The 16,751-nt window shown below is 36.8% G+C and overlaps 3 protein-coding genes across 7 annotated transcripts; 1 reads left to right on the forward strand and 2 right to left on the reverse strand.

Annotated features, from left to right (window-relative positions):
- Positions 1–1,040: 1,040 nt before the first annotated feature.
- LOC122881412 (serum paraoxonase/arylesterase 2-like) lies at positions 1,041–5,951 on the reverse strand. Its single transcript, XM_044207603.1, has 9 exons — positions 5,795–5,951; positions 5,593–5,663; positions 5,451–5,506; positions 4,566–4,728; positions 3,758–3,884; positions 3,365–3,568; positions 3,195–3,276; positions 2,029–2,157; positions 1,041–1,845 (listed from the first exon to the last, which is right to left on the reverse strand). Exons 1-9 carry the CDS (start codon positions 5,869–5,871, stop codon positions 1,684–1,686), a joined length of 1,071 nt encoding a protein of 356 aa, XP_044063538.1. The 5' UTR covers positions 5,872–5,951; the 3' UTR covers positions 1,041–1,683.
- Positions 5,952–6,916: 965 nt separating this feature from the next.
- LOC122881411 (casein kinase II subunit alpha-like) lies at positions 6,917–13,167 on the reverse strand. 2 transcript variants are annotated; one of them, XM_044207601.1, is made up of 15 exons: positions 13,026–13,167; positions 12,226–12,317; positions 11,845–11,921; positions 11,537–11,665; positions 11,298–11,409; positions 11,078–11,179; positions 10,659–10,709; positions 10,494–10,553; positions 10,248–10,331; positions 10,013–10,123; positions 9,742–9,843; positions 8,571–8,671; positions 8,311–8,459; positions 8,144–8,233; positions 6,917–7,768 (listed from the first exon to the last, which is right to left on the reverse strand). In XM_044207601.1, exons 4-15 carry the CDS (start codon positions 11,635–11,637, stop codon positions 7,653–7,655), a joined length of 1,179 nt encoding a protein of 392 aa, XP_044063536.1. In that variant the 5' UTR covers positions 11,638–11,665; positions 11,845–11,921; positions 12,226–12,317; positions 13,026–13,167; the 3' UTR covers positions 6,917–7,652. The 2 variants fall into 2 exon arrangements, with proteins under 2 accessions (XP_044063536.1, XP_044063537.1); XM_044207602.1 differs by lacking the exon at positions 13,026–13,167 and adding an exon at positions 12,504–12,526.
- Positions 13,168–13,445: 278 nt separating this feature from the next.
- LOC122881414 lies at positions 13,446–16,730 on the forward strand. 4 transcript variants are annotated; one of them, XM_044207604.1, is made up of 9 exons: positions 13,446–13,922; positions 14,078–14,142; positions 14,259–14,291; positions 14,782–14,829; positions 15,021–15,071; positions 15,250–15,711; positions 15,805–15,843; positions 15,972–16,043; positions 16,291–16,730. In XM_044207604.1, the coding sequence occupies exons 1-8, from the start codon at positions 13,915–13,917 to the stop codon at positions 16,028–16,030; spliced, it is 765 nt and encodes a 254-aa protein (XP_044063539.1). In that variant the 5' UTR covers positions 13,446–13,914; the 3' UTR covers positions 16,031–16,043; positions 16,291–16,730. The 4 variants fall into 4 exon arrangements, with proteins under 4 accessions (XP_044063539.1, XP_044063540.1, XP_044063541.1 ...); XM_044207605.1 differs by lacking the exon at positions 14,259–14,291; XM_044207606.1 differs by lacking the exon at positions 14,782–14,829 and having other exon boundaries at positions 13,447–13,922.
- Positions 16,731–16,751: the final 21 nt, after the last annotated feature.

Consider the following 16,751-nt stretch of genomic DNA (forward strand, 5'->3'; position numbering starts at 1 on the left):
CATACTGACGTGTCACAGACCCATGAAAAAAATCAGTATATGCTAGTTTTTTCACAAAAGAAGTGTGGTGTACTATTCCAGATGCAGTTTGCATGGATACCACAAGACTAGATTGTAATTATTTGACTTGATTGCCTGTATTGTGCAATTTCAGGGACTGTGGAAAAAAAACAAGGACCTAATCAGACGCCAAAGAAGCGTGGGAGTGAGTTTTTATTTAATATTTTTAGTATTTTTTTTTCCTTTCACAAGCTTACTTCGCCATGTCATTGCCCATACACCTAGGCTACAGCTTGTCAATGTTGTGTATACGGTTATCAATTAGATTGAATTAATATCAGACGGTGTAGTCCCTCATTCGTCCAGGAGTGTTTTATCGTAGAAAAGGTTTCAGTCGTAGTCATCTGGACACTGTTTTCAGAATCAAGACGTTTCGGCTCCCATCCGGAAGTCATTCTCAATGTTGAGGAAGTCATTCTCAATGTTGAGAATTACTTCTGGATGGGAGCCGAAACGTCTTGATTCTGAAAACAGTGTCCAGATGACTACGACTGAAACCTTTTCTACGATTGAATTAATATCCTTTTCAATATCTGGAAGATGTTGGTTGGACACCATGCTGGACACCCAAGGGATCTTAATCACACTCAATGTGTCAGCGCACCTAAAATATTTGGGCCAAAAGAAGAAAAGAATACAACATAAAAAGCAACTGACATTTCTAAATATATAAAAACAAAAATCAATCAGTCAATTAGGATGTCATATGTGCAATATGAATACTGTACAGTTTATACAGAGTACAGTGGAGAAAAACATAACAGGGAGGAGGCAGGACAGACCTTTCTTGTGGGAGGGAAAACAAGATATAACTTGAGCTATGCAAGACATTTACATCGACGAGTTTATGAAACAGTTTGTCTAGCATCTTTTAAACCATCCAGATGTATATACAGTCATTGTGTGTGCATGCATCTGTCTGGGAACACACTGCATGACTTTTTTAGTGCACATTTATTGAACCACATGACAAACTACAGTTGCAGTATGACTCTCTTTATTGTGTTGTATACATTCAAATACATGAAACAAATGTGCCATTTTTTAAATATGTAGCAATTAAAACATGTAAAAACATCCAGTTACATACATTGCACATGTAAAGAGTTCACATTTTCATGTGGCCAGTGAAAAATATTATTTTCATGATAGACAGCAAATCAATTATGTGATCTTTTTACTCTTGTTTGATTGAAAAATATTGTTTTACAACTACTTATTTCACAGTGGTTCAAGTATCTGGGCAGTTCAGTAACTTCTGTGTCTGACACCATTTTCAAATATGCTGTTGTACCCAGGGCTAATTACTATAAAATTAGATAAACACCATCCATCTATCTTCCTCCAGCTCCTCCTAAGGGATCTTCAGGCACTCTTACGCCAGCTGAGAGATTATCTGGGTCTTTTATCAGATCCTGTCTAGTACAACAGTGTACAGCACTTTTCCCTACAACAAGTGCTGTAATATCCATGTTATACCATCATTCAAATCATCATTGCCCTGTCTGATTGAGAGCCTTGCAAAGAGGTCAATCTTAATTTCCTTTTCTTTAACTGAAATTCTGAGTAATTGTTTTTAAAACTCTCCTGCTTACTGAAAGCCATATGTCAAAGAGTCATTGCCTACTTCAAATCACAGCAAATGGCTTTATGGAACATGGTGCCAATGAGCAACTTTCCCCCATATGTAGCTGCTACAGAGGAGCCCATGATCACATGGCCGTTGTCAGCGTACACCTGAGTCACCACTGGCGGATCAGAGTGAATGTTCTGGATGTGGATGACCTGAAAACAACATCATCACGAGAAAGAAGGAATTATAACAAGATGAGTAACTGTAAATATTCCAATCAGTTGTTTAGGTAAGCAGAATATCGCAGATATAGCAAAATAGTCTGTTTTTGTAATGTTGTCAGGCCTCTCACAATTTACTGTAATCTGCAATCTGGTAAAAGTGAACGGACAAACCTCCGATCCCAGTGGGTCCTTTGGGTCAAACATGACAGCTTTCCATCCATTAGGGTGACAGCCTAACCACAGGTCACCAGTTTCAGGGTCAACTTCAACGTTGTCACAGAGTGAACCCACGGCCACAGACTGGTAAAGGTGTCATAGACAAGGTTATAATTATACATTCATCATGGTGTCTTGTTTACCTTAAATGACCATGCATTTATCACTTATTTCCCTTATTGTTTAGCATCAGTGTATTGCAGAGCTTTAACCACATTACATGAAGAATATTTGCTATTTGTACTCTTATTTGTCTTTCAAAGTAAAGAGTTTGAAAATAAAATCCACCTCAAGTTACCGCCAGTGAAGAAGTGACTGTTAGTTTACAGCAATAGCCTTTATCTGTTCCATTTGCCATTATCAAATTTCCTTCATCATCGCACATTAAAGCTGAAGTAGGCAATATTACTTCATTATAATTGCAGTTGAAATACCAAATTTTGACCATTGCATGTCACTAACAATATTTAATTGAAGGGTTTGTTTTAAAAAAGTGTGTGTCTGTGGGCACCTGCCCCTTTGTATTTAGTTTTAAAAAAACAAACAAAAAACTGGACCTGGTCTGAATCAAACAACCAATCAGGCTTAGCTGGCATGTAAATAGCCAATCACGGCGACTCCGTACAAACAATGGTCATCTTGTTTCTACGTATCTTGGTTCCTCCCTTCCAGAGCCATGATGTCTAAATAAATTGTTCACATAAATTTGTAATTAAAAACTAAAACATGAGGTATTGAAGTTTTTGTTTTAAGTGAAGAATCTTGTCCAATATAGTGGAACAAAGTTAACTGAAATTAACATCAATTTGATTATTTTACATTTAAAATTTTTCATACATTAGCCATACTTTCATATCAATATTGGATAAATATTATCACTAATATGGTGATGATTCATTTCATGATTTTGAATTCACCCATACTCCCCAGCCCTAATGTCATATTAATAAATGTATTAATAATTATTACACCTTACACACTAGTATTGTGTAGTATAATAATAACAAAACTATAAAACATATAATTATTAAAGCTGATGAAGCATACTAATTCATCAGTGGAAAAACTGTTTAAAACTAAATAATTGCACTTTCATATTGATGAAATTTAGAATTATTTACCTTCACAGAGACTAATGCATTGTCTTCTTTCCGCTCCAGCACATGCACATTGTGGTCAAATGGATCTACCACATATAAGTGCCTATAAAAGAGAAAGAATATAAAAATGAAGAAATTCAGACATTCGTAGCGTGGATGACCATCTGCATAGCCCTGCACATCATTCTTACCTTTTGTCTGGTGAGATATTGATGCCATTTGCAAAGTAATATCCCTCAGAGACGATTTTTACTTCCCCAGGACTGTAGTACACAACATTAGTCCAGGGCTGAGCCAGAAGAGGCTCCACCAAAACTTTAAGGATTTCATAGGTAAAGTAGCGATCATTGGTTGCATAGAAGCTATCAACTCCCACTGCAACAATATCGTTTACGCTGGAAAGATAAATCAGAAATGAAAAGTTATTTTTATTATATACAATAACTATATTATTAAATCACAATATGCATTATAGGATGGGATAGTTTTACAAATATTGTTGCAGACTGACCACATCTGCCTATTCAGTAAATCTCGAGTGCAGTTCATGGTAGGTATAATTTAAATTTGACACCAAACAGTACCTGTAAAGAAGTTCGTGTTTGATGGTTTTCAAATGCACCAGGGAGAGGTTGTCCTCAACAAATTTGAACAGCTCTACTTGGCTTTTGTGTTCAGGATGATTGACAACAAACAGGTATACTGTGTCATCTGATAAGAAATAAGGAAAAATACTGGCAGTGTGTAAAAGTGGAGGGACATGCATGACTTCATGACGCTTTATTGATTATGAATACACAGCTTGATACTTGTTGGAGGTCTAAACTGCCACATTCAGTAGTTAGACACATGTTTAAGACTGTTTGTCTGAACTGGTTAAGAATGCAACAGAATCACATCTGTAGTTGTAGATTTTCCTCAAAAAAAGATGTCTGTGCATTTTTTTGACAAATAAACACAGCTTACTTTTGCAGAACTGACATTAATTTAAGTAAATGTACTGATTGTGTATATTATTATATATAGTACATTTTATTTGAAATATACAGACACACCCAAGATAGTGTAACAAGCGTAGCTACTTCCATGACACCCACAGGGTACCCACTGTGATTATCACAACAGGCAACCACAACAGGTTTGTTCATGTACTCTGCACGCACACACAAGCATGTCTTCACAAAAAAAAAAATCTATATAGTCTTCTGTAGTTAAACAGCCTGAAAATGTTTCTATTGCAAAATGTACTTGAATCTGTTGATCAATATAAAAATTGTTAAATCTGGATCAATTTGAAAACATACTAGACTAGGGATTTTGCCCTTTAGGTGCTATCTTGTAGAGACTTGTGTGTGACATATGCAACCACACTTAAATCATAAGTACTTTTACCACTTGGGTCGGTGTATACACTGATGCCATGAGGGTTGAATGATTCCAGATCAAAGTTTCTTGGCATGCGCAGCTCCACTGGTTTCATCCGGGGATCTTGCATATTGAGGGAGAAGATCTTTCCTGTCACGTCTGAGGATGGCAGTCCAGGATACTTCAGACCCTTGAGACATTAAAAATATATTAAATTATTCAGACTATGAAAAAAAAACATTGCACAATAAATAATGACACCATACTTTGAGTAAAATAAAAATCACCTTTGATCAGGGACAGTGGATTGGAAAGGATGCGGCCTTAGACCAGATTTAGTGGCATAACCCTTGTATAAGAGATTTTAAGTGGGATCAAGAAGGATTTTAATCTTTGGAGATTATTGGAGGGATTAAACAAACATTAATTTGAGGCTATGTTGAGCATATCAATAATAGAGCTGCAACGATTAGTCACTTAATCATTAGCCTATCGACAGAAAAAAATGGCAACCATTTAATCATTAAGCCATTTTTCAAGCAAAATGCCAAACAAAATTGCTGTTTTCAGCCTCTGAAATGTGAAGGTTTCCTGCATTTTTCTGTTTTATGTCATTGTTAATAGAATATATTTGGGTAATAATAATGAATATAATTATTAGTTGCAGCCCTGATAAATAACAATTAAATGAATGTTTAAAAAAAAGTTAGTTTTCCTTTTTACATTGCAAGGGAAAGTCACACAGATTGATTGAAACAATAAACTTTACAAGTTGAACAGATGGAAGAGAGTCTGGCCATGAGGGTGGTTTTATTGACAGGAAAAATATTACTTTTATGAGTTGTTTTCTGTTTTAAGTTTGTTGAACCTTAGCGCAAAAACATTTGACTGCTCTTCAACTCAAATACTTGCAGTGCTGATAAAGGCAAGTCCGTCTCCAAGGATCGTTATATCCTCTGAGCCGTAATCTGAAAGTACGATAGTTGCAGTTAATTTCAATGTCCTCTGATGTTCATCTCAAGTCTTTGCTGCATTTTCTTCTGGCGTTACTTACCCAGATTTTTGAGTGCGACACAGTTAGGAAGGTGATTCTGGACCAGCTCCCTTGAAGCGAGGGACCTTTTCCTGCAACGTTTTCAACACAGAAGTTACATTAGGGCAGGTGGCCACAGCACAATTTAGGAAAAAACTCGGCAACAAACGCAGAGACACTGCCGTATCGTTTCAACATTAATGGGATTCAATTTCTATTTTACCTTAAGTTGACAATCCTCTCTCCCAACAGCATCGATAAAGCCGCAATTACAAGCGCGATAAAGCCTACCTTCCCCATTTTGGAATCGCGACAGGCAAATTTTACAAACAGCTTAGCCGAGGCGTGCCAGAGGAGGGGCGACTAATGCTGCAATGCTGCCTTCAGGACTATCGGAAATATGCGAGCTCATTTGTACTTAACAAGTTACTTTTTGCTGTTACTGATGTTAACGTTGCCATCTTGTATTCTCTGCATTGCTACATTTCCATGTTAAATGCACAACTACCTCGATTACGTACAATAACATCTTTCATTTTACACATTGGCATTCGGACCCCCCGTATCCCTGTATTGCTACCTCTTGGTTTCAAGACAAAATACATGACATTTCTGTTTATTCTTAATGGGCCCATCAAACGCAATTGAACACGAGAAGTTTTTAGTGTATGTGATTTCCAAAAAAATGAGAAGCACCTGAATGCAGCATGATTCGGAATTGCTAAATTGCATCTTAAAACAGCTTTAATTATACAGTTTCAATTGTCTGCATAAAAGTTGTGGATTTAGTCTGCTCTAGACAGTCAGTTAAATCAGTACATGTATAACTTGTTTAGTTTTTGGAACTGCCTGGTTTGTAGTAGCCTTAATTTTGTCATGTGACATGTGTGAGTTATGCAGACTCAGGTTCCACTTTATTGTAATTAGTTGAGTCTAATATGGTCTGCGGTGTACGTATGTAACCCCCCTCAGCTTTTTTCCTTTTCAAGCTCTGATGCCTCCATAATTCAAAAGACACTATATAGAAAATTATTAAGATATATATGCATATCCCTATGGAAATGATATATATCCATTGCACTTTGTTCAAGATAACCAAAATAGTGGTTATGTGAATGTATGAACCATATGTTGTATGTCAATGGTATGAACACAGAACTAAAAAGCTTGGGAATCCACTGTTATGAACACAATGTACATCATTTGGTACCAAAATTCATTCATCATCAAAGGAAAATTGCCTTGTGGGACACGCTGACTACACTGTTCTGCTTTAAAGTCACTCATATTGCCAATGCAACCAGTCAACAGACGGTATACTCAATAACATGTAGTGCCTGCAAAACCCTGTTTAAATTGTTTATTTTTGAAGTTGTTTTTGTAGGTGATGACTCCTCCCAACATAAAACAAAAAGTTACAAAATTGTCTATGTAATCAAAATCATGTGTAAGAGACTTCATAAAAAACAAACATGAACACATACATACACATATAGAAGTGAAAGTAACATAAAATTGGCAAACTATCGACCCTGTGATACTCAGCATTGGGTGCATGCAACCTGACATTAACTGTAGAATATCTACAAAAGTCCAATTAAAGAATTATAGCATCTAACAACTTCAAAACACCAACAACTCCTGCACATTACATCGTGTGCAACCAGCGAGCACTGTTAAGTGGGGCACACCAGATTCCTGACTCTGTTTTGTGAAGTCGTGTAAAGGTTCACAGTGTAATACAGCAGGATCCCCATCAAACAGTTTCAAGCAAGACTGTATATTTGGAACATACAAAATAAATTTTATTATCCATTCTCTTCATGTCTACATCTTATTAGAATTTCTAGACAAATGGCATTGTCAAATAACACACCCAAATTAATTCTAATAACCCTGACAGGTGCAACAATACATTTCTGTCAAGTCCAGGTGTCAAAATATAATTGAATGTGAAAAGCAATTTAAATCTTCTTCTTTGTTATTTTCAACATAAAAAGGGGAGCCATGGCCCTGGGCCGCAGTGAGAGCTAGGCAGGACATGGCCATGAGCACACATAAACACGGGTAAGGAAGTGGCTTCAGGGTTGAGCCCCGGTGGCTGCAGGGACTTGTGTGGCCAGAGTGTTGGGAGCAGAGATGACAGGTGATCCAGCAATGTTAGCCAGTGGCTGTGAGGAGGACATTGAGGTGATGCCTAAAAGGAGCAGGAGCTCATTAATCATTTGGTAATGGGTTAATATTTATATGTCATCACAATCTCAAATTAAGAGTTATAACTTTGATTACAGCCAAACAAAACAGTCAGATTGTGATACAACTTTTTTTGCAGCCATTCTCAGATGGTCCTCTTACAATCTGACCATTTCTTTGGCTGCAAATAAAGTCTGATCTCTAATTTTCAGCCCCCCAAAAATAGTCAGCTTATAGATGTAACTTTCTATGCAAGCTTTTCACAATCTGACTTTTACTTTGGCTGCAAGTAAGAGATATAACATTTATAAATAGTCAGATTATGAGAGGAACATCTAAAAATGTAGATTATTCTTTAAACCAGGGCAGGATTGCTTACCGGCCATCATACTTGAGGAGCTGACTGGTGTGGAGCTGGCAGCCATCCCTCCAGGAGTGGCCCCCCTTCCCTGATCTTTGACGATGGGATCTGAGAACAAACAGTGGATTTGATTCTTAACACAATAAGCAGAGATACAGACAATACATAAAAACAACAGCACTTACAGAAGTAGGGATGATCCATGGCCTCTCTGGCCGTGAGGCGGGCTTGATGGTCATAGCGCAGCAGTTTGTCCAGGAAGTCTAGAGCCTCTGTGCTGACCAGGTGCTGGTTCTCACTGTGCACAAACCTCTCCCACCTTTTGCGGGAGTGTCTGGAGAGCAAAGCAGGGATCAAGTCTTAATGTGGAGGTATTCATTAGCCAAAATCTTGGTCAGAACATTCAGTAATACTTCATGGAGGTCAAATAGCTACAATGTTCTACCTTCCGAGGATGTCATTGAACCGTGGATCCAATTCAATGTTGTACTTGTCAATGTAGTCGTACAGGTCCTCAGTGCCGAGTACTTTTGCAATTCGCACAAGCTGCACGTTAGAAAAAATATAATTCAACAATTAAAAGACAGGAAATTTGTTAAATCATATGAAGGGTATTGAGGGGTATGGATTCCATTGCAGTTTGCAGTGTTACAGTAAATTAGGTAGTGGATTTGTATGGAGGGTATATATTCTGTCAATAAAGAGGTAATTGTGGGAGACTAATGATGTAAGAATAAACATCTTGTTAAAATAAAAATGTGCATGTTTCATTAAACATCTATCCAGTTTAAGAAGATTTTTTTATTATCAAACCAGGGGACGTCCCTCTGTAATAGGTAGGTTTTATTGCCTATACTCATCTGCAACATTAACGTCATTACTCTGTTAGATAAGTCTTTTTGACGACAACAAAACTTTCTTTTATTTAACAAGCAAATCTTAGTTTTATGCTGAGTGTATTACAGTAATTAATTTTAAAAAATTATACACTGCCTGATTACTAGAGAAATGGAGTTCAGTCTCAGGCATGGTGTGAAAGTTGAACGAGAAGATTGCTTGAAATGTAAAATGTTAAATCAACACTTGCTATTGTGTACCAAAACACAATTTAAACCGCAGTGTCACAGATTTAAAGAAACACAAGCCCAAATGAGCCATGGAATAAACTGGAAATGATGTGTTCATCGTTACAGTGAAGGTAGGGAAAGCCCACAACACAAATGTCACCATCCATGGGAGTAAAATGTGTTATGACCCATGTCCACTGGTACTGTCCTACGTTTGTCTTTTACCCCTTTTGTTTTACATTCTGTGCACCAAACTTCTGAAAAGTTAATAAATGTCTACATTTGCTCAATAACCGCTGAGATAAGTTTAAAAAAACAAACATAAAATCCAAGGTACTCCAGCAGAGCTGCTATATGGCCAACTATTGTCAAACTGGTTGTTTGACTGTGTAAAACTAACAATACTATCTGTTTATTATGCAATGTTGAAAAAAAAAATACAGCCCCAGAAACTGCTGTTTAGGCCACAGGTTTGTGACCACATTAACAACAGACTTCATTAAAAATATGTTAAAAAAAAAAGAAAAAAAAAGACCCGATTCTTCATACCTGATCGTAGTTGTCATGACCGTGAAAGAAAGGTTCCTTTCTGAAGATCATGCTGGCGAGCATGCAACCCAAACTCCACATGTCCAAGCTGTAGTCGTACATCTACACATAATATAGGAGGTGAAAAGGCTTGAACTGCATTCATGACTGCATATAAAAATAAAGAAAAAATCAACTCTGTCTTCTTTAATTATATAAAATCCTATGTGCTATTTTGACCAACATGTGTAAAACTGGCATGACATGTAGAGGAAGAGTATGGGAGCCTCACCTGGTAGTCTACCAGCAGTTCAGGTCCTTTGAAGTACCTGGATGCCACTCGCACATTGTATTCCTGGTTTGGGTGGTAGAATTCTGCCAAACCCCAATCGATTAGGCGGAGCTGGAAGTTTAAAAAAAATTGAGTTGAGTTTATTTACATTAAAAAAAATAATAATAATTTATTAGCTGGTGTCACAGCAGGGAAGACAAGAAATTAGGAAAATGGTCAGCATGTAAAACAATACCTTTCTGTGTTCATGATCAATCATTACATTGTGCGGCTTGACATCTCTGTGCATAATCCCCATACTGTGGCAGTAATCCAGAGCCTATCAGGGGAAGGACAGGGAAAAAAGACATTAAGAGTATACACTGAATGCTGAACTGATGGAACAAGAGCTTGATACAATGTTTCCGGCAAATATTAAACAACCAATGCAGACCATAAAATAGAGTGTAACAAATCGAGTATACCAAAAGCTGTTTCTTACCTTTAAGATTTCGTACATGTAGAACCGTATGTCAAAGTCAGATAGGGTTTGATACAATTGCTGTAAAAAATAAAAACGTATGAGCCATTTGGAAAAAAAAAAAAAAAAAAAGATTTTGTATTATCATATCCCCAAATTACAAGTCAAAAAAGCACCGATCTTTACCTTGAAGTCTGTGTTGTTCACATGTTCAAAGACAAGAGCAGGGGTTCGGGACTAAAGAGAAAAAGATGTATGCATCAAACATATATACATATACATTATATATATATATATATATATATATATATATACACACACATTATATATATATATATACATTATATATATATATATATATACATTATATATATATATATATATATATACATTATATATATATATATACATATATATATATATATATATATATATATATATATATATATATATATATATATATATATATATATATATATATATATACATTATATATATATATATACATTATATATATATATATATATATATATATATATATATATATATATATATATAAAAAAAGTCCTAAATTGTTACAGTGCAAAAAAGGAGAACAAAATTACCACAGGATCCTTGACGATATCTAACAGTGAGATGATATTTGGGCCACCCCTCAGATTTTCCAGGATCTTTATTTCTCTCTTGATTTTCTTTTTCTTGACCGGCTGTGAACAGATATTAGTCTTGTGAGGTACATCAAATCTCCACTGAAGTGACAAAATTATGACTATGTTTTACCTAAAAACATAAATCATCACGATAATCAATTGACTATCGCCATACCTTCAGTATTTTGACGACCACTTTTTCATTGTTTGTGATGTTTATGGCTTCAAACACTTCACTATATTTGCCTCTCCCTAGTTTTCTGACTAGCTGATAGTCGTCTTGGTTCCTTAAAAAAAACAAAAAAAAATAAATAAAAAAAAACAAAAAAAAACAAGCCACGGTGAACAAGCTTACCCAACAAAGCAAAACATGACAAATACAACTAATGCACCAACAATTCCCCTTTGCCTTACCCCCATTCAACAACATGGGACTCATAGTCCCAATATTCCCGAGGTCTCTGTGTGTTTACATCAGGGTAAACTCGAGAGCGGCTTGGAACAGGGCCAGACATATTCTACACGGGATCTTCTCTAAATCTCCTAAAACAAAAACAATATTAAAAAATGTATTTACTTAAAACAGCAAAAATAAACACAACTGAGAAAACAGTCAATTAAAAAGCATTTTGTGTACAAATGTACAAAGGTTTGCACTCAAGGACATCATAAAACTAAAAATAGGTGATATAAGGTACACTTATCATAAGACAACACAATACCTGGGAGGTTCCCTCCAGGATGACTGTGATCGATGAATCGGAACAGGAGCAGTTGAGATGCCTATATGGTAAGAAAGCTACATGGGAATACAGATATAAAACAGACGGTTAGTCTACTACAGTCCAACCATTCTTATCAGTTCAACAACATATGCAGAACTAAGAAATGTTAATCAAAGCTTACTAGACATTTCAAGAGAGTTTCAAATGAAAATGCAAATGTTTCTCACATGCTACAGGAAGGCAGCAAATATAGTACCTTACAAAACTAAAATAGCAATATGTGTTATTTAACACGGACATAACAAAATAAAAATCAACTCAAACCAAATTATTGATGTCTAGTGTGTCTAAATACAGTGGCGTGTGAAATATAGAAACCTGGATGTTAAATGGGGGCATCCAACCAGTCTAATCAGGAGGTACAGGGTTCAATACAGTCATCACTGGGGGCTACACCAAGGCAGTATCTCCTGTTGAAAATAGGCAGAAAGTAGGTTGATTAAAATCAATGCTGTCAATTAAGCAAACATGAGCAACTATGTGGGCTAACGTATGCCTGCCAATACAGCTAGTAAGGCTGCGTTAAAGATCCAATCGACAAATGGTCTACGAAACAATCGTTCAGTTATAGCCAGTTTGCCCGCTTAATAACTTACTTTAATGAAAAGGTGAGTGTACGCACAAACCCTCTGTGGCCCAAGGCCTGCACAAGTGCAGTGGAGCTAACAGCTAGCTATCAGGCAAACTGGGCAGCTGGTTTAGCTGCTAGCTAGTTAGCATTAGCTCGTCAACAGCAGAGGGAAAAGCCGGTTGGAAAGTCACAACTATCTCTCGACCCCATTATGGGACTGTAACGGACAGAAATAAAGGGCCCGCGTCAAAATAGCCAAGAAAATCATTTTAGTGGTCACCATTAATGTAGAGTTAAACAACAAGCTTCGAAAAAGATATTTCCTAAAGCTAGAAAGTGCTAGGCTAGCATGCTAGGGGAGTGAATAGCTTGCTGGCTGGCGAGGCAACTGGCTGACAACGCCTTGAAAAAACACCCTACAAACACTGTGATCGAACAGTAGAATAGCACCGCGGGTGTGTTGCTTGTTCCCAGCTTTTCCTCACATATAAAACACTCAACGGTAGTTCCAAACCTACGACGATTTGTGGTTGAATAACACGATTACCTCTCAGCGTTGTTGGGACGTCAATATGGCGATGCTTTGGATCAAGAGCTTAGTGCGAATAGCCTTTCCCGCAGAGGGCGCTCTCCTTTTTCTTTTTCATGTGGGAAATTGTAGCTCCCTCTGCCACCAACAGGTCTGACAGAAGCTGAAACTTTTATTTGCATGTTTCTTTGTGTGTACTCAGTCACAACTGTCATGTGTTGTCAGTGATTTACAACGAAATCCACAAACAGCATGCATGTTTGACCACCACAAGCCCTGATATAAGATTGTTGAGGGCAGAGTACAGAAGGCACACACACGAGATTGCAATTAAAATAGTTTCCTAACTCATTGCTTTTCATCACATGATTATGGCATTCTTGTGGTCTCCATTTCAGGATATTTCTACCAAGAGACATTTCTATAGACTAATGCTCAGTAGGGCCTGTTTTAAAAAGGTCTTTGTTTAGTAAAAATATAGGGCTCACTGGGTAAATGGACAATGGTGGAATAGTGACAGAAAACAATACATGTTCTGTGGCATAATTTAAAGGCCTACCTCAGTCATAGAAAATGCCTGGGGCATTTTCCTGAAGTAACCAACCACCTGTAATCAATACATAATAGAGAAATGTTGAGAACATTTCTTTTCATCTTGAATTGATATAATGAATAAGCCCCTTGTAACCTTATCCTGTGGCCTAATTGTTGCTCCTCTGCTTGCAAGTGGTAAACACACAGAAGTAGTCTTTGACTGCAACTCAATCTGATACATCTGGTCAGAATCTATAATTAACTAGGGCAAGACCTATTAAAGGTGAAAACACGGGAAAAAGCAGCAGTACATAAAAGCCTAACAGCACTCTTGCTGACAAACAGTGGACACAGCTGGGGACCAAAGTCAACAATGAAGCTGTAAGTTTTCATATTTTGTCTAATGGATATTTATCTTTTCAAACATCTGCCATTGAAATGTATTTTATTTGCCAGCTGCAAATGACAAAGGCATAGAATATGATATAAACATGCATTTCAACCAATTGAATTAATTGTTGTTTTATTTGTTTCAGCTTCATGTATTGTGTAGGCCTACTTCTTTCATTTGCAACTATGGTGGTAACAACCCCGATCAGAGGTAAACCAATCTGAAGAGAGAAAAAATTATTAAATGTTGTTTTGAGCTTACCCAACTTTTGTAATGCATGTAAGATTTATTAAATAGGACACTTTCTTCCTTTCTTTCTTTTCAAGCCCAAAGAGAAAATATGTTAAACTTTCTAAATGGTGAGATCATTTATGTCATTTTTACATGTCATTTTATGTTTTTTTACATAAAAATAGTAATAGTACTGCTTTTTGAAATAAGAAGAAAAACTGTTTCAATCACTACTGCGAACTTTTATCACATAACCTGTTCATTACCGTTGTTTTAGATGCACTTGCCACAGCTACTGAAAAGGCCATACCTGCAAACATAACACGTTTGTGATTCAAAATGTTTCTATCAGATATACTGAGATAAATTCAATTTCAAAACAGAAAGGTCAAAGTGTATCACTTATGGACAGCTCATTTCACCAGATCCTCAAAGTACTTTTTGTTCCTCAAGAACATAATCAAAGACCAGGTCACAAAAGAGAAAAAAACAGAACAGAGACATACAATCACTTTGTGTTGTTTTATCGCTTAGCTTAATCTTCAGGGTGTACTGTAGCAAGCTCTTTTGACATTATCTAATCTCTACCCAACCAACACCATGCATTTTCTCACACAGTATATAGAAACCCTCCAAGTAAACCTGTGAAAGAGCAAGATTCTGAAGGTACATGTACAGGTGCTTTTCTCTGTAGAAAGAAACAAGTACACAGTAGTACACAGGATTATACTGTGTATATATATATATATATATATGTATATATATACAGTATAATCCTTTGATATATATATACACACAAAACAGCTGTGGATTTATGGTGGTATTTTAATTCTAAATAGCAGCAAACTCATTCACAGATATGTCAGAGGAAAACTCTGCAGAGAGTTTGGACGCCAATGGATTTACAGGTATGTGGGCTTTCATGTAAAATGTAGAAAACATTTTTTGTTTTATATAAATAAAACTTTCTTAATATTTCAAAAACGTATCTGACAAAAACAGAGGTGACACCAAACTAACATCTCAGTGTCTGTAACAGTGCAGACAACATATTGATGCAGATGATATAACTTTTATTCTTCCCAGATGCATTCAAAGACCTTGACAGCCATGAGATCATGATTCCTAAAGTTGTGGAGAAAGATAAGGCACCATCAAGGAGGAACACAGGAGACAATATGGGGCCGATGGATATGAGCAGCATGCTGGTTCGGGATCAGGGGAGCGGAGAGCACAGTGGGCCACACGGGGCACACCAAGCAAGCAGAGAGCGGACTGATCTTAACAGTGAGGAAGAAGTGATGGTGGTTGCTCAGGAGGCTGAAAATGTGTCAGGAAAACAAGTTATCCGTTCAAGCGGAGCCCATATGACTGACAGTGACAGTCTAGGCACCAATGTCCAAAGAAAGGCAACACCAGGAAGAGTTAATGGGTTCAATGGTATGTTGGCCCCAGGCCGAAGCAGAGAACTGCTGGATTGGGATAGTTTGGAGGACAACAATGGCAGACCTGCTCCAGTGGTCAACAGAGGAGATACAGACGATGATGGTAAAACCAGATTCTCTACATTACATAAAACAAATCCAAGAATTATGCTCCGAGCAATCAAAGGCTGAACAACTGATTTTAAAATTCCCACAGAAACCAGAGAATGTATCAGCTCTGAAACTTCTCCTATAGGTAAGAACAGTTTTTCTTTTCCCCTGGTTAATATTGTAATGTCATTGTTTGATTACCAACGCTTACAGTGACTGCTTCCCTGAAAGATCTGCCATTTCTTGTAATCCTCTTTCTCATATGTGCTCCAGCACCTCCAGAGCACAAGCCCAGTAGCTTGTCTGTTCCAGCCAAGAGCCGAGCCTCCTGATGGTCATACGAAGGTCTGTTTCCTCTGCATTTATACTACACTCTACAAATGTTTTCTGCTTATATCTCTATCCACTCAGCCTGGCTTACGAAACAACTCCATGACATGCTGTTATGTTTACCGCATAATGCACATTTAAATTAGTTACATTTCATCCTCGTCTAATTAAAAGATGAAACGGTTTCCTAGATCTTGCTTTGTTATTTATCTGGTATGAATGTAATGTTGAATACCAATTGTTTTTTCCTCTCTTTTTTCAGATTCTATTTCTTCCTCATAATGAGTCAGGGGCTGCCATCTGTTGAGTCATAGGAGGCAGACAGGCTGTTTCCAAATACAGTTGCTTCTGGGACTTTTTTATCCAAATTTAGATTTTTACTTTTTTGTTATGTGTTCATGTGAACAAATTTAAGAAATGAAGAGGTTTTGACAATTTTGAGTTAGGCTTACTCACGGACACTGGTTAAACAGAGTAAGCTGCTACTGCGTGATATTTGGTACGAAGATTGTGGTGTCAAAAATGTCAGACACTGAAATCAGAAATGAACTGTTTTTGATGATTTAGAACAGAATCTATCTGAGCCTGAAATGTGTCGCTTTTATCTCAATATCTGAAGTCTTTGTATACCATATATAGTCACTGTAATGTGAAAATGTGTAAGTAATCTCCTGAAAGAGAAGAAATAAAATGTAAAGAATGCATTTTTTTCATTTCCTTGGT

The sequence above is a fragment of the Siniperca chuatsi genome, linkage group LG9 (assembly GCF_020085105.1).
Source record: "Siniperca chuatsi isolate FFG_IHB_CAS linkage group LG9, ASM2008510v1, whole genome shotgun sequence".
In the NCBI taxonomy this organism is placed as follows: Eukaryota; Metazoa; Chordata; class Actinopteri; order Centrarchiformes; family Sinipercidae; genus Siniperca; species Siniperca chuatsi.

Excerpts from the sequence above, each read along its gene's own strand:
- LOC122881414 (XM_044207604.1), top strand. Across the intron at positions 14,292-14,781 it reads TATGTTAAACTTTCTAAATG|TATATAGAAACCCTCCAAGT; the intron begins GTGAGATCATTT and ends TTTCTCACACAG. Across the intron at positions 15,712-15,804 it reads AGGAGATACAGACGATGATG|AAACCAGAGAATGTATCAGC; the intron begins GTAAAACCAGAT and ends AAATTCCCACAG.
- LOC122881412 (XM_044207603.1), bottom strand. The coding sequence starts at position 5,871 with ATGGGGAAGGTAGGCTTTATCGCGCTTGTAATTGCGGCTTTATCGATG. Across the intron at positions 5,507-5,592 it reads TGTCGCACTCAAAAATCTGG|ATTACGGCTCAGAGGATATA; the intron begins GTAAGTAACGCC and ends TCGTACTTTCAG. Across the intron at positions 2,158-3,194 it reads ATGCATTAGTCTCTGTGAAG|TCTGTGGCCGTGGGTTCACT; the intron begins GTAAATAATTCT and ends CACCTTTACCAG.
- LOC122881411 (XM_044207601.1), bottom strand. The coding sequence starts at position 11,637 with ATGTCTGGCCCTGTTCCAAGCCGCTCTCGAGTTTACCCTGATGTAAAC. Across the intron at positions 11,180-11,297 it reads TGGTCGTCAAAATACTGAAG|CCGGTCAAGAAAAAGAAAAT; the intron begins GTATGGCGATAG and ends ATCTGTTCACAG. Across the intron at positions 7,769-8,143 it reads CTCCTCAAGTATGATGGCCG|GCATCACCTCAATGTCCTCC; the intron begins GTAAGCAATCCT and ends TGCTCCTTTTAG.